Below are 15,208 nucleotides of genomic sequence, written 5' to 3'. Positions count from 1 at the left end.
TTTTTACTAAGAGCTGGCCTTGAGACTAGCTGAGTGGGGAAGGTCCCAGAGAATGTCGCCACCCTTTCCCGACCGTTGGGGCTGGAACCAACTTCTGAGATGGCCCGGAGTTCAGAGAGGTGGAGAGGCCGGCCCCGGGCTTCCCCAGTGAGGTCGGTGGAGAGTGGTCGTCCAGCACCCAGGGCTCTGGCCTCCCAGGCCCATTCCCCCAAAACGCTTTGCTTAGACTCAGACACTGAGATTTAAGTTTATTTTTTTCCTCTCCTTTGCTTTTTTCCTTTTAGTGGTTGCTTCCCTAGTTTGGATGTTCTTAATCCCCATGGATCCACAGCTGTAGCCATGGCGACTCGGGTCGAGGTCGGTTCCATAACTTCCCTGACAGGAGTGCCAGGCCTCAGCGAGATCTCCAAGGAGGAGACCCTGAAGCGGACCTACTTCTGCCAGGCCGGCGATGCCCCCGGGGCGCCCTCAGCGCTGCTCTTGGAAGGAAAAAGCCCCCTTAGGAGCCCGGCCCGCTTACTGCCACTGCCCAGACTTGCCCCCAAGCCCTTCTGCAGGGAAAAGGCCCCGGACGTGAAATCCCCTGTCCCATCCTTGGGGCCCAGCCCAACTAGCCTGTCTCCTCCCTGTGGGCGCTCCCAGGACGTGGTGGCAAAGGACCTGAGTGAGAAGATGCCCAGCTTGGTGGGGCAGGAGGTGGGGAACGGGGAGGGCCTGAGGAGAAGCTCATCTCTGTTCAACAAGGCCACCTTCCCACGGCCCCGATCGAGCACCATGATTGTCTTTGAAACCACCAAAGCTGGCCCCGCTCTGGGAAAGGGGATCAGTGAGGGGGCTCGGGAGGCCACCACGGGTGTGTGTCAGGAGCCCGCTCTGGGCTCCCGACCCGAGGTGGCCGTCAAGCCTGCCCTGCCTGCCCGAAAGCCTGGGACCCTTCCCCGACCGGCCTCCCTGTCACAGGACATCAAGCCAGCTGCCCCCCAAGAGGAGACAGGCCCAAATGAGACTCTGTGGAAGGCCAGGAGTGTGGAGGACACGGGGGACCCCGCTCTGGAGCCCAAGCCTCGCCTGAGGAGAAGGCCTGTGTCGGCCATTTTCATCGACTCCATTCAGCCTCAGAAGCCAGGCCCCGGCGGGGTGGCCACGATGGGGAAGGCGCCCCCTACTCCGCCTGAGAAGACATGGGTGAGGAAGCCCAGGCCTCTGTCCATGGACCTCACGGCCCGGTTTGAGAGCAAAGAGGCCTTGCTGAAGAAGGTGGCCGACGAGGCCACCACAGGTTCCACTGTCCAGTTTCGGGGGCTGGAGAGGGCCGACCCGGAGCCCAAAGTGGACATGGAGTGTTTGGTCAGAGCAAACCTTCGCCTTCGTGACTCAGACTCAGACTTCCTGGAGGTAGCCAGGAAGACCCGAGAACAGAAGGAGAAGGTGCTTTTCAAGCAGGCGGAGATGGGCAGCCTCAGAACTGCAGGGGGCTCAGCCAGGGACACCCCCACGGATGACCAGCATCCCGGGGAAGAGAAAGCCAAACTGCTCAGGGAGCCGGAGAAGGTGCCCCTGTCCCCCTCACCCAGACTGGGAAAAGACCAAGAATTTGCCGAGGTCAAGAGCAGAGCAGCTGACGGGGAAAGCCGGCTGGAGGGAGGATGGGCCCCCAGGGGCAGCGTCAAGAAGTGCATCAGCCTGTTTGGGGAGGAGAGCATCTTGGCCTTGGCAGCAGAATCTGGACCTCCACCGGCCACCCCTGAGCCCCCGTCGGCTGCCCCAGAGCCTGAGAAAGTGGGTGTGAGCGTCCAGGAGCGGATCAAAGGCTGGGCTGCCGAGAGCTCCGAGGCAAAGCTGGAGATCAGGAGGAAGACTTTCCAGGCACGGCCGTTGTCGGTGGATCTGACCAAACTGTAAGTGGGAATGTTCCACGGGCTTCGCTCAGCCCTGAGCTGCCTCAGACCACCTACCAGAGGCCCCTCAGGAAAGGGAACTGGGTGCCAGGCTCCACGCTAGGCACCTTACAGCCCTCCCTCTCAATTTACCCACAGCCTCTAAGAGGAGGTGGCCTTAGCTTCCATTTCTCAGACAAAGACCGGAGGTGCAGAGAGGTAACACAGCCCCCCTCCAGGTTCGGTGTATGCCGGCAGCTCCATTTCCTTGTCCTTTCTCCTCTTTACACTTTGCAGTGGGAGGTATCGTGCCCATTTCACAGAAGCGGATAGGAGAGGTGAAGTACCGTGAGGAAGTCCAGAGCCCCATGTAACTCCAGCACAGCCTGGGTCCCTGGCTCAGCTTGCCTGTCCAGAAGCCTGAGGACATTACTCTATGGCCTGAGCCTCCATGAGTGGCCCCCAAGTAAAATCAAATGGGTCAAGATAGCTTGAGGGAGTCCCTTCCCCTTTTGAGCCTTGGTTTCTTTGTCTTTAAAACGCAACCCTTCCTTGAAGGATTAAGGCAAAGGCTCACAGATAACACTGTGACTCACTCTGCCCACGGGAAGCCATCACTACGTGGTAGCTCCAAACGACACGATGAATCCTGTTAGTTGAGGATTTTCTAAGCTCAGCGGGCCTCTGCTATCTCTTGCTCTTTTGCTTTCCCACAAGTGGCTTCCTGGCTTCAACAGGGAGATGCCACTGGGTGTGGCCACCAGGTCCTTAATGATACGCATGCCACTGATATACCTTTGTCAGGTCGGAGCTTCCAGGGGTCACCTCTGGGCCCTGGGAACCAGGGCAGCCAGCTGGGCCACGGTCAGACCAGTGGCTGTCAGCAGAGAGAGAAGCATCTGGAACAAAATCCCAAGGCCTGGGGCACCCCTCCCCCACAAACTCGAGATTCTGATTCCATTGGTCTGGGGAGGAGGTTCATATCTTGGTTGTTTGCAAAAGCTTCCCAAGTGATTGTCATGTGCAGCCAGGCCCGAGTTAAGATAGCAGAGAAAGAGGCGCCCATCCCAGGGACCTCACACACCTTTTCCCGTGTCCTCCCAGTGCCTCGGATTATTCTCATCTGACAGATGGGGAAACTGAGGCTTGAGTGTGGGAATAACTCACCCACGGCCTCATGCCTCCCGGCAGGCAGACCCTGCAGCACTGTAGAGTGGGACCAGGTGAAGTGGTTTATTTCTCTCCCCTCCCTTGTCTCTGCAGTCCCCAGCCCCGAATTCATCATTAGACATCCATTCCAAGAGCTCTTCGGAGATGGGAACATTCTAGCACCAGAATACCCTTTCTTTCTCTTCCCCTTGACAAGTGGGGAAACTGAGGCCCAGGGAGGGGCGATGACTTGGCCAAGCTTACCCAGAGAGGCAGCGACAGGCCCGTGCCCCCACACATTCCATGACGACCCACCACCCCCGAGTCCCGTGGCAGGTCTGTGGTGGGGCTTCTGGTGTGCCTGGGATTGCTAACAACAACCATTAATTATCCCTCCTGGGGCATCTTTACTCTTCCCTAAACGCCCTCACATAGCTATTAGGGCCTTGGGTAGCAAAAGACAATGGGGAGGTGTTAATTATCCCCGTTTTATAGATGAAGAGACAGAGGCTCAGGTGAAGTCACGAGCGCAGCCCAAGCTCCTGCAGTGGGGAGGCAGTGTAGCCAGGACTGACACCCAGGTCTCTTCACCCAAGCCTGGGGCTCCTGGTGCCCCAACGATGTTGTGTTTAAGGTAAGCCGTCCCCCACCGGGCCCTTCTGGGTTTGGCGAACGGAAAGGACGCATCTTTTCTCAGAGCAAACCAGGCGGTGTTGCTTTGTTGATCTCAATGCTAATCTCACCCCTGGGTTCGTGAGCTAGTTACAGGGTGTGGGCTGGAGGGAGTCACAGATTCTGGCCCCAAACAAGTAACGTGGATCTCTGTACCAGGTTTTCGAGTCCAGCGTCAAGCAATGAAGTCAAGTATGAGAAGTGTTCTGAGCTAAGTGGCGAGCTTCCTAAGGAACCTGGAGAAAAGGTAAAGAGCCCCCGGGTTTGGCACATCTTGTTTTCCAGTGGGTAGCTTCCCTTACTGGAAAAAGAGCCCAGGAAAGAATCAGAAGCCTCTCATGAAGAATGAAACATTTTTTTTTTTCCTTTAATGCCGGGACTTTTCAAGTCCCTTTTGGGTTTGTGATTCTGCACTCCTTAGTGTTAAATATTGTTTACAAATGTAATTGCCAGGTTTTATTTTTTTTTCCTGTGCATAGAGCAAGAGGGACCTGGCTTTTTTACGTACGAATGCCTGCTTTATTAAGAAATTAAAATTTAGGTTAAAACTGTTCATAGAAACTCCTTCAGGTTCCCTCAGTATGGTCCCTGTTCCCTTCCCTACCTTGGCTTGTCACCTAGCAGTAGCAGAAGGAGGGAAACTACCAGCAACTAAATTGCTTAAAAGTATTTTTATTTAATCTTATTTAATAAGGAGAAGCTCATAAAATAACTACTAGGTCTAACCCATTTGTGGTTGATGCCTCCTGCGGGGTTTTAATTTTTTTAAAACAGCTTTTTTTGAGGTATAATTGATGTACAGGAAACTGGACCCATTTCCAGTGTGCATGGATGAGTTTTGACATATACATGTGCACTGGGCAAAAATGTATCACCATCAAGATACAGAACATCTCCAGCACCTGCAAGTTTCTTCTTTTGTAACCACTCCTGGCCCCTCCTCCTACCCTCAAACAGCCACCAATCTGCTTTCTGTTCCTATGGCTCAGTTTGCATTTTCTAGATTTTTTCCTAGATTTTTCTATAAATGCGACCAGTGCTTTTTTTTTTTTTTTTTTTTTTTGATCTCTCTTCTTTCACTCAGAATAATTACTTTGAGTTGTGTCATGCTGTATGCATGTTTATCAATAGTTTATTCCTTCTTGTAGCTGAGTAGCATTCCATTGTGTGGGTAGACCATGATTTGTTTATCTCTTCGCCCTGTTGATGGACATTTGGGTTGTTTCCCATTTTGGAGCTATTGCTCTGAACATTTCTGGGCAAGGCTTTGTAAGGGCTATCTATTGCCTTTTCTCTTGGGTAGATGCCTAGGAATGGCTGGGTAGTATGGTAGGTGTAGTTTCACTTTTTAAGACATTTATGCGGACTTTTAAACACCAGAGCTTGGTGGCAAGTGCGTTTGTACCCCGGGAGCTGGATCTGAAGGGCAGTGCCACCACTCCTGGGGGCGGGGGTTTGACCTGCTTTTTATCCTTGGATGTTCTGAGTCACTTCTTTGAAAGCCGTTGAGAGAGGGTCTGGCTGAAGTAAAGCCTCTTATATTCACATTAAAATGGTATAGTGGTAACAACAAGAACAAAAAGAACCCTGTGAAGCAAGTGGGACAAACTGCTAGTTGTCCTTGAATTGAGGGAATGGGTTGGGATGAATTTATTATTTTCTCTATAATTTTGTATGTGTGAGAAAACTTTAAAGAAATGAAAGTTAATAAAGGAGCCCTTGCTTTATTTAATACAGAGATTTGATCTCTGTAAATAGATTTTTCTGTCGGTAATATTTTTATTGTAGTAAAAGACACATAACATAAAATATACAATTTTCATTTTTTTAAGAACAATGCATATATTTTTAAATTTAAAAAGTCTTCATACATATGTATACACACATATATAAAAATACACACACACATACTAGGAGAAAGTTCTGGAAAGTTCTTCACGGATATACTGCTCCCCATTGATAACAGCTGTTATCCAGGAAGGGCCCTGGTATTTGGATATTTGAAGTCTCAAAAAGGACTTGAGCTTTGTATTGTTTAGAGGGAATGGATTCATGTATTATTTATGCAAATTTTATGTAATCAAATGTAAACAAAAACTTCAAATGAAAATATTTTTTCAGTTCTTTAATGGCATTCCATCATCTGCAGTAGAGATTAGCAAACTGTGGCCCTGTATGTATCTTAACCATTTTATTTTTATTTATTTTTTTAAGATTTATTTATTTGAGAGAGAGAGCATGAGGTGGGGAAGGGACAGAGGGAGAGGGAGACAAGCAAACTCCCCGCTGAATGGGGCTCGATCCCAGGACCCTGAGATCATGACCTGAGCCGAAATCAAGAGTCAGATGCTCAACTGACCGAGCCACCCAGGCGCCCCCATCCTAACCATTTTAAAGTGAATAATTCAGTGACATGAAGTGTATTCTCAGTGTTGTACTACCACCACCACCATCTAGTTCCAGAATTTATTTACTTTTATTTTTTTCTTAATTTTAAAAAATTTTTAAAATATTTTTATTTTTTTCAATTTAAGTAATCTCTGCACCCAGCGTGGGGCTCGAACTCACGACCTGGAGATCGAGAGTCACACGTTCTGCTGACTGAGCCAGCCATTCACTTCCCATCTCCCACCTGTGGCCTCTGGCAACCACGAGTCTACTTTCTGTCCCTATAGACTTGCCTATTCTGGACATTCCATATAAATGGAATCACAAAACACCTATCCCTTTGTGTCTAGCTTCTTTCAGTTAACATAATGCTTTGAAGGTTCATCCATTGGAGCATAAATCAGTACTTTGTTCCTTTTTATGCCTGCATACTGTCCCACTGTATGGATAGACCACAGTTTGGGTATCTGTTCTTCTTCTGGTGGACATCTGGGTGGTTTCCACCTTTTGGTGATTGTGCATCGTACTTCAGTAGACATCGGTATGCAAGTCTTTATTTGAACCCCTGTTTTCACTTCTTTTGGGTATCTCCCCAGGAACGGGATTGCTGGGTTAGATGGTTAAGTCTTTACCTTGTTGAAGTAGACTTCTTTCTAGACCAAGAAATGACTAAGGAATTCACGCATATTATGAAGTCGAACAGAACTGAGTGCGCAAGAGGAAAAACGATGTTCTCCTCCTCATGCCTTCGTCCTCCCTTCACTCCCTTACTCACAGTTTGATTTCTATCTTTTCTCCGCTGTTTATCTGCACGTGCATACATGTACACACACAGTTGTTTAGAAAGGGTATTGTTTTATAAATACACTCTTCCACAGTCTGCTTTTCTCCCACCCACACCACAGTGTTTTGTGTGTTGTCAGATGTGACGTTAGGAGCCACCCCCCTTCAGGATCCAGGCACCCTGTGGCATTCCATTGTCTGGATTATGTCGGAGCTCATTTAGCCCGAGCCCTACCGGTGGGCATTTAGGTTTGTTTCTGTGTCGTTTGCTATCTCTCTTAGCAGTGCTCCCCGAGCACTCTTGTTTAGCCAGACTTGGGCATCTGGGCCAAGAAAGAGTCTTGGGAGGAAATTGGCCAGATTAAAAGGAAATGAGTATTTTAGGATCATGACATGTATACTGAACCATCCAAAAGTCGTACCCATTTATGTCCTTGCCAACAGTATCCAAGAGTGTCCATTTTCCCACATCCTCACCCACACTGGGTGTGTTCAGTCTTTGGAATTTTATGGTATCTCACAGTTGTGATTTTAAAAGCAGCTGTTTTGATCATCTCACCACTTCCTTTCTCTTTCAAGTCCCTTAACTTAAGTTGGATTGTTTCTCTTTTTTTTTCAGCAAAAGGAAGGGCATGGTGTGGATGGAGCATCCCTCCCAAGAAGCCCCTGGAAGCCTGGTTCGCTCCGGGAGAAGTCTAGGCAGACAGAGTGGAAAGACAGTTCTAACCAAGTCCCCAGCAACTGTCGGGGTAAAAGCTCGGTGAGGGCTCTGAGCCCTTCTGACAGCACTCCAGAAGATGATGGAAGCTTCCAGACTGTGTGGGCCACAGTGTTTGAGCATCACGTGGAGAGACACACAGTGGCTGACCAGTCGCGACACTGTCCCTCGGCCACGCCCCACAGAGATGTGGCAGATGCCCATGTCTCAGAAGTCAGACCCAGGCACGAGAGAAGCTCTTGGCTAGGGAAGGACCTGCCGGAAAAGACAAACCTCACGAAACAGAACTCCAGATGGGTTGAAAATCCCAATACAGAGAAATGGGGACGGACCACCCATTCGAACGGTGAACCCAAACAGTATCACGTGCCCCTCCCGGAAGAACACCCTTTGGATGAAAAACGCCATAAAAACCCCTTCCTCCAACGCTCCGAAAATCCTCCCCCATCCCAGAGGGTCGAGCCCAAGTATGACATCCTGCACACGGTGGGCAAGCGTGTGCACAGTGAGGCCGTCTCCACGGCGTTGGAGGAAAAAGCCGTGACCCTGCGAAGTGACAGGTCTCAGCTCTCACCGAAGGAGAGACAGCAGTCCCACGAGGTCACCCCTGCTGACCCAGAGTGCAGGCTGGGAGGTCAGGCGGGGTCTGTCCAAAGGGCCAGTTTGATTTGGGAAGCTCGAGGGACTCATGAAGTCAGTGGGCCAAAGCCGGACTTCCGAGAGCCGAAGGACACGTTTGGGGGCAATTGCCTGTCACCCAAATGGACAGGTGGGGTGACCGTGAACTGGCATAAAGCCACTGTGGTGGCCAGTGAAGAGAAAGGCTCGGAACCGGGCCCCGAGATCAACAGCGAGCGCTCAGCCAGGCCCTGCGGCCCCCAAGCCAGCTCTGGGAGGGCCACCCAGGCTGCCATCTGGGAGGCCCTGCAGGAGGGGCCTGATGAGGCCAGGAACAAGTCAGGAGGCTGCAGCTCAGCGGGAGAAAGGGGTCCCCCCTGGGGGTGCCCTCTGGATCTTCCTCCCAGGGGTAAGGACGAGCCGTCTGACTTCTGGGCAAGGTCGCATCCAGAAGAGTGGGTGCAGAAGGGACCCCTCGCTGTGGCTGCTGGTGAGGGTGAGCCACAGCCGGCCCAGGCACCGGAGCCCGAGGCCAAGATGCAGAAGGCGGGTCCCCTGGACCAGAGGTTCGAGAGGTGGCGGCGGCGGACGTTGCCCCACGACGCGAAGTTTGACGAATTCAGCTTCCTGGCCCCAGAAAACTCTTGGAAGGTGGAGCAGAGACGAACAGACCATTGGAGCCCCACCACCAGTGCCTTAAGAAAACCTGAGCTATCCCACCACAGGGTGGAGACCCAGGAGGTGAGCCCAGGTGCTTCCCAGGACCCGACTCGGCCAGCGGTGAAGCAGGGGTCCTCTTTGGAACCCAGGGCGACATTTTTTGCAGTGACGTATCAGATTCCCGATACTCAAAAAGCAAAGAGCGTTGTTAAGCCAGGGCCTGAAAACTTGACGGAACATTCTAGAAAAACAGTCCTGCCTCCTTCTCATCCTCTAACATCCACATTGGTTTCTCTTAACCATGAAGAGCCACTGGAGGCCAAGGGCAGTAACAACTGGGCTAAGGGCAAAGAGCGCCATAGCGCAAGCTGTTCAAAACCTCCGAAGCCAGCAGACCACCCATCACCTCTTGGGTACAGGACTCTGGATCCTTCTAGTGAAAGAAGCATGGATGCTGATGCTTTATGGATCCGCCGGGGACCAGAAGATGGCATCGGTTTTCAGAGCAATCGGAAGGATAGTGGGAACAGGACACCCCCCAGCAATGCCCCCCAAAGCCACCTGGAAGCCAGCGATCTCCTCATCAGAAGGGGGGTCCCAGGGAAAATCAAAGATGGCTACAGATCCAGCGTTCTCGACATTGACGCCCTGATGGCGGACTACAAGAAGCAGGAGGGCCAGGAGTCAGTGGTGGGTACGCCCACAGCGCCCAGCGGCTCGACTGTGGAGAGGCCCGGCCGGCAAGGCAGGGTGGACCCAAGAAGGAGGAGCTCGAAGGAGAGGTCTGAAGCTGAGGGTCTCCGGAAACAAGCCAGTTTTGCCGAAGCAAACCACGGTTCCAGTCCTGGCTCCGGCCAGCAGCCAGCAGAGGCCCCGGGGGCAGCCGCGAACCCCACACTCAGCCCTCGTCTGTGGGCTCTGCCACTCTCAGCTCCTAATGAAAAGTATCCAGGGGCCTCTTCTGGCCCCGCGGGTCCCCGGGGACAAGTTTTGGGAACCCCTGAGGGTGACAGAAAGGATTTGGTTAGTAAACCTCAGAGTGCAAAGTATCCGAACTCCCCAGACGAGTCAAAGCCCACTCCCTGGGAGGATCTGGGCAGTGGTGCCAGCGTGTTGGCCAGATCCTCTCCCACTGACCAGCGGAAAGGGACCCCAAGGAAATCCATCGGGAGAGGAGAGGAGGACAGTGTGGTCCAGCGGGGTGATCACTCATACGACTGTGGCAGGTCACCGCTGAATGTCAAGAGGGCGTATTCGGAGAAGGGGCCCCCTGCCAAAGTCCGAGAGGGCCTGTCTGTCATGCAGGAAGCCAGAGAGAGGAGGCAAGAGCAACCCAGAGGGAGGTCCAGCCTCCCCGGAGACAGTTCTGAGGCCAAGGAGACCAAAATGGGGCCCTGCCGGCGAGAGTCGGGGACTCGAGACGGTCAAAAGGTGAGCAAGGAAGGCTGTTTTGGTTTTGTAAAATGTTGGTTAGACACATAGGCCAGGGGTCTCAAACTCCCATCCCATGTGGGCCAGGTGGGTATGTAAACGAATGGAGTCAGGCTGGTTGTGGGACTCTAGGCAGTGGTGGGGATTGTGGCAAATAGCTCATTCCTGGGGGGGAGGGGCGGAGGCAGCTACTGCCCAGGTCCGGCTGGTTCTTAACGCGTGCTGGCTCCATTTAGTCCATGCGCCACCAGTTTGAAACCTCTGGCCCAGAATGATGATGATCATTTATCGAGCACCCACTGTCAGTTCCAGTATATGTTGTTTCCAGTTCATTATCCTGTCCCTCATATTCAGCATCCTGCATGGATGACATTTTATGAACATGAAAGGAATACTTGTTGAATGAGTGAAGGAGCAATCTTATGTGAGTCTCATGGCAATCCCTCTTTTGTGGGATTGTGGTGGTTTGGGTTTCCGTAGAAGCAGACCCTTGCAAGCAGTTGTTTTATTTTTATTTTTTAAGATTTTATTTATTTATTTATTTATTTATTAGAGAGAGAGCATGAGCTGGGGGAGCAGCAGAAGGAGGACAAACAGACTCTCTGCTGAGCATAGAGCCCGACACGGGGCTCGATCTCACGACCCTGTGATCATGACCTGAGCCGAAATCAAGAGTCAGACGCTTAACCGACTGAGCCACCCAGGTGTCCCGCAGGTAGTTATTTTAGAAGGTGATCCCTGGCAGGATCCCAGTGGAGAAGTGAGGCAGGGAAGGGGGAGGCTGATGAGAACGGTGCCCCTGTGGCCTCTGAGGCTCCTTCTTGCTAGAGACCTCTGGGAAGTGGCATAGATCACCCCTGACTTGTCCTGTCCCAGGGGCAAGGAACCTGGCGTATTTATTTTCCAGTTCCCTTCTGCCCTCTCCTGAGGCTATTTCTGGGGCTATCGACATCCAGACTCTTCCATCCTGGCTGGTGCCACGCTCAGTGGCGGAGAGTAAACTACCCCCCAGCAGGACACCATTGCCATTGGCAAGTACTCGAGTGTTGGGCAGGGCAGGGCGCCCACAACGTCAGTGGCAGACCTGATCGTCTTGTACAGATGGAAAAAACCCAGGCTCAGAGAGGTTAAGTAACTTGTCTCGGGTCACACAGCACCAAATGGCAACCTACGGTTTGAACCCAGGTCTGGCTTGACACCCAAGCTTTCAAATAGGCTCCTCGGTGGTGAACGAAGAACCTTGAAGATGGGGAAGAAATCTGAGTATCAACCCCTTATCCCTCTCTCGCCCATCCTTGGCATCCCTCCCACCCCGTGACCACTCAGCTTCTTTTCTGGTCCAAATTCCCATAGAGTTTCTTTCTGAAAATACAAGCAAATATGAACACAAATCCTTATTTTTGCCTCTCTTTTCCATCCAAGAGAGCATTCTCTTAACGGGGTTGAAACTTTGGTTGCATATGGATATAACCCACCTCGGCTTCTTAGACTGAGTGATGAAGGGCAAACCCCTTCTCTGAGGCTCTGTGCCTCAGTTTCCTCATCTGTAAAAAGAAAGTAGAGGGTCCAACCTGGACAGGGACATGGTAGAAATGAAACAGTGGGGTGAGGCCAATACAGATCGTGACACAAAGGGTCACCCAAGGCTTTCCAGGTCCCGCGTTCACACGCCAGTCTGCCGCTCACCAGCTGTGCGTGAAGCAGTGACTTTGCCTCCCTGGGCCTCAGATCCCTCACCAGAGTGGACAGAAGTTTCTGCCCGGCAGCTCTGTGGGCAGGCCCGGTGGGTGCGAGCGCAGGGCCGGCCCGTGGGTTCTGCTGAGGCGTCGCCCCAGGAGGGGTTCCACGAGGCTGTTATTGTGGGCACAGCGGGAGACGGGGTAAGACGAGGAAATGTGACACCTAATCCATTTGCCAGCGCCTTGCTCAGGGGCCTTCTGGCAGTGGGAGAGTCAGGGCGGCATGGAGGGGGCCCCCCGGCCCGGCCTTGGATGCCGGCCCGGGATGCGCAGGCCCCAGGAGTGCTTGTTGTCAGAGGATCTGTTTTCTCACCGACGGATTGGGACGCCTTGGACCAGCTCTCTGTTTCCCTTCTTTCCTGCCCAACCAGCTTTGGTTCCTGATCTTGAAAAAATAGATAAGAGCCACCCAGAAGTACAAAATGTTGGTCCTTAAAAATTCTGACCTTACGAGAGTGTATAAGAGAGTGTATCCCTGGACCCCACCCCCCAACCCCCGCCAGGGAGCCACTGTTCGTTTTCGGGATCTTTGAGGCTTTCCTACACCACAGAGTTGCATCTCTATTTGTAGTTGTATTTTCCTTCCTGCAAAAGCAGTGCACGCTCGTGTGAAGTTGAACGTGTTATGGTAAGCACACGGTTTAGAATGAGAGGCTCCCCTAAATGATGAGTGTGGGGTACAGCCTTCCAGCATCTTACCACGCACAGATGGGCTCCCTGACCCCCAGCCCTGAGAATCATCCCGCCCCTAATGCACGTGGCTCCACAGGTAAGGAAGGCCAGCCAGGTACAGATACAGGTAAATCACATGCTGTCTTAATGGAAACATGGCAACGTTCTACAGAAAATCTACAACTTGCTTTTTTTTAACTTAACAGTTAAAAAAAAAAAGCAACCAGTATGTAGATAATCACTTTATTATTTTCGGTGGCTGCAAAGTACTTTGTTAAGTGACTGAGCCCAAACTTTTTTTATCCGGACACTTGTGGATGGACATTTGGGTTGGTTGAGTCTTTGTGTCACAAACAGGGCTTCAGGGAGCATCTTGGTGCAAGCGTTCTCCCCCCTGGGTGAGGCTTTCTTGATTCGCAGTCAGTGCTGCCCACATATCCCGCGTGGGGTGTGTTTGTACTTAAAGCGATCCCCCCTCCCTCCCTCCCTCCTCTTTCTCTCTTTTTCTTTTTCACTGAAGAAGCATTTATCAAAACTTTGTCCCATGACGGATTGTAGTATTCTATTTAATTAACTGATTTATTTGAATTTCAAAGGAGAGAACATTGTCAAGAGGCTCCGAAAATACTTAAAGGAATGGAGTATCAACCCCCTTGTCCTCTTCTCGCCCATCCTCGGCATCCCTCCCACCCTGTGACCACTCAGCTTCTTTTCTGGTCCAAATTCATATAGGGTTTCTTTCTGAAAATACAAGCAAATACAAACACAAGTTCTTTTTTTTTTTTTTTTTTTAAGATTTTATTTATTTATTTGAGAGAGAGAGAGAGCACAAGCAGGGGCAGAGGGAGAGGGGGAAGCAGACTCGCCGCTGAGCAGAGAGCCTGATGCAGGGCTCGATCCCAGGACCTCAGGATCATGACCTGAGCCGTAGGCAGACGCTTAACCGACTGAGCCACCCAGGCTCACATCCATATATGTGTCTTTGAGAGCTTTCGGATTCAGCCTACAGGGCGTCCTCATTCTTCCTGATTGCTGTACGGTAGAGATGGGTGATATTCCTGATCTTTTGCTAAATACCAACCATGTTCTGACGTCATTTTGCACATGAGCAGGTTTTCCGTGGGCTTAGGGTGGTGAGTGTCTAGGGGGAGCACCGTTGTAATTTTGCAGGATCCTGCCCGAGTGCCCAGCGTTGGGGGGCTGTACCTGGTCCCATCCTTGCCCTCAGTGACAGGACCCCGTTTCCCCTCCGCCTGAGCCACCCGGTACATTACCAGACTTGGGGATGTCATGCCCCTGATGAGCGCCCCTCCTCTTGTCACGTGCATGAGGCTCTGTTTTTCCTTCCAGTCACCCACTTGCTTATGTTCTGCCCGCTGTTCTTTTGGAACCTCGTCCTTGGTTCTTTTTCCTTGAGTTGTTGGAGTTCTTTATTAGGAAGGTGAACCATTTGTACTCTTACGATTTGATTTCTCCCTGGAAACAGCCCTGGACTGCCTATTGGGCAGACCTGGGATCAGGCCGTAGCTTTGTGACTTATTAGCTGTGTGACTCTGGGCATCTTGCCAGACCTCTCTGAGCCTAAATTTCTTCATCCGTGGAGTGTGAATCCTGCCTGCTTCACAGTTTATTGGAGATTTATTGTGAAGCAATATGTGGTCAAGCTGCTGGCCCAGGGCCTGATGTGAAGGAGGTTTGAGGGAATCAGAGAGAAGCACCTCCAGACCTCCACTCACTTACTAGATTTAGTAAATGGGCTAACCCTGTGCCAGGCCCTGTTCTAGGCACCCGGGCTGCTGGGAGGGACCAGGCCACGGTATCAGGCCACGCCATGTAGTAAGGTAGCGACCAGCCACATGTGGCGTCAATGAAAAACCACAGAATTTAAATGAAAATTAAAGTTAAACAAGATTAAAAATTCAGTTCCTCGGTCCCACTAGCCACATTCAAGTGCTCAAAAGCTACGGGTGACTCATGGCAGGTGTATTGTATGGCCCAGATAAAGAAGATCTCCGTAACCACAGAATGTTCCAGTGGATGGCTCCGGTCCAGGGGGCAAACAGACCCCAAGTGAATGAGAGTAGTTAAGTCCTGGGGAGATAGAAGAAGAGGCGAAGGGGAGATGACTCTAAGAGGTGGTCAGGGGAAGGTCTCCTGGGGAGGGGACCTGAAAGGTGCCACCTGAGTGATGGCCGTCATGGGGATGAGCTGGTCCCGTGGATGCTGGAAGGGCACCAGCTGGCACAGGGGGCCGGGGCCACTGATTTCCAAGGCAATTGCACCATTGTACATTCTACCAGCAGTGCGTGAGGGCTGATTTCTCTACATCCTTTGCCAACACTTACCTGTCTTTTTGATTCTAGCCATCCTCCTGGGTATTAAGGTATCTCATTGTGGTTTTGACTTGCATTTTCCATGGCCCATCTTTCCATGTGCATGTTTGACTATGTGTATCCCTTCTTTGTCTGTTCAGATCCTTTGTCCAGTCTTAATTGGGTTAT

General features: G+C 51.5%; 1 protein-coding gene across 1 annotated transcript in view; it reads left to right on the top strand.

The window, feature by feature from the left end:
* The first annotated feature begins 289 nt into the window (after window positions 1-289).
* Window positions 290-15,208, top strand: part of KIAA1671 (KIAA1671 ortholog) — a 132,081-nt gene continuing 117,162 nt past the window's right edge. The window contains exons 1-3 of the mRNA XM_021703396.2: window positions 290-1,898; window positions 3,858-3,945; window positions 7,489-10,300. Of these exons, the coding sequence (XP_021559071.2) occupies window positions 340-1,898; window positions 3,858-3,945; window positions 7,489-10,300 (4,459 nt within the window). The 5' untranslated portion in view covers window positions 290-339. The remainder of the gene's footprint in view (window positions 1,899-3,857; window positions 3,946-7,488; window positions 10,301-15,208) is intronic.

The sequence above is a fragment of the Neomonachus schauinslandi genome, chromosome 14, assembly GCF_002201575.2.
Source record: "Neomonachus schauinslandi chromosome 14, ASM220157v2, whole genome shotgun sequence".
NCBI classification, from domain to species: Eukaryota; Metazoa; Chordata; class Mammalia; order Carnivora; family Phocidae; genus Neomonachus; species Neomonachus schauinslandi.
This window is presented reverse-complemented; position numbering and strand designations above follow the sequence as displayed.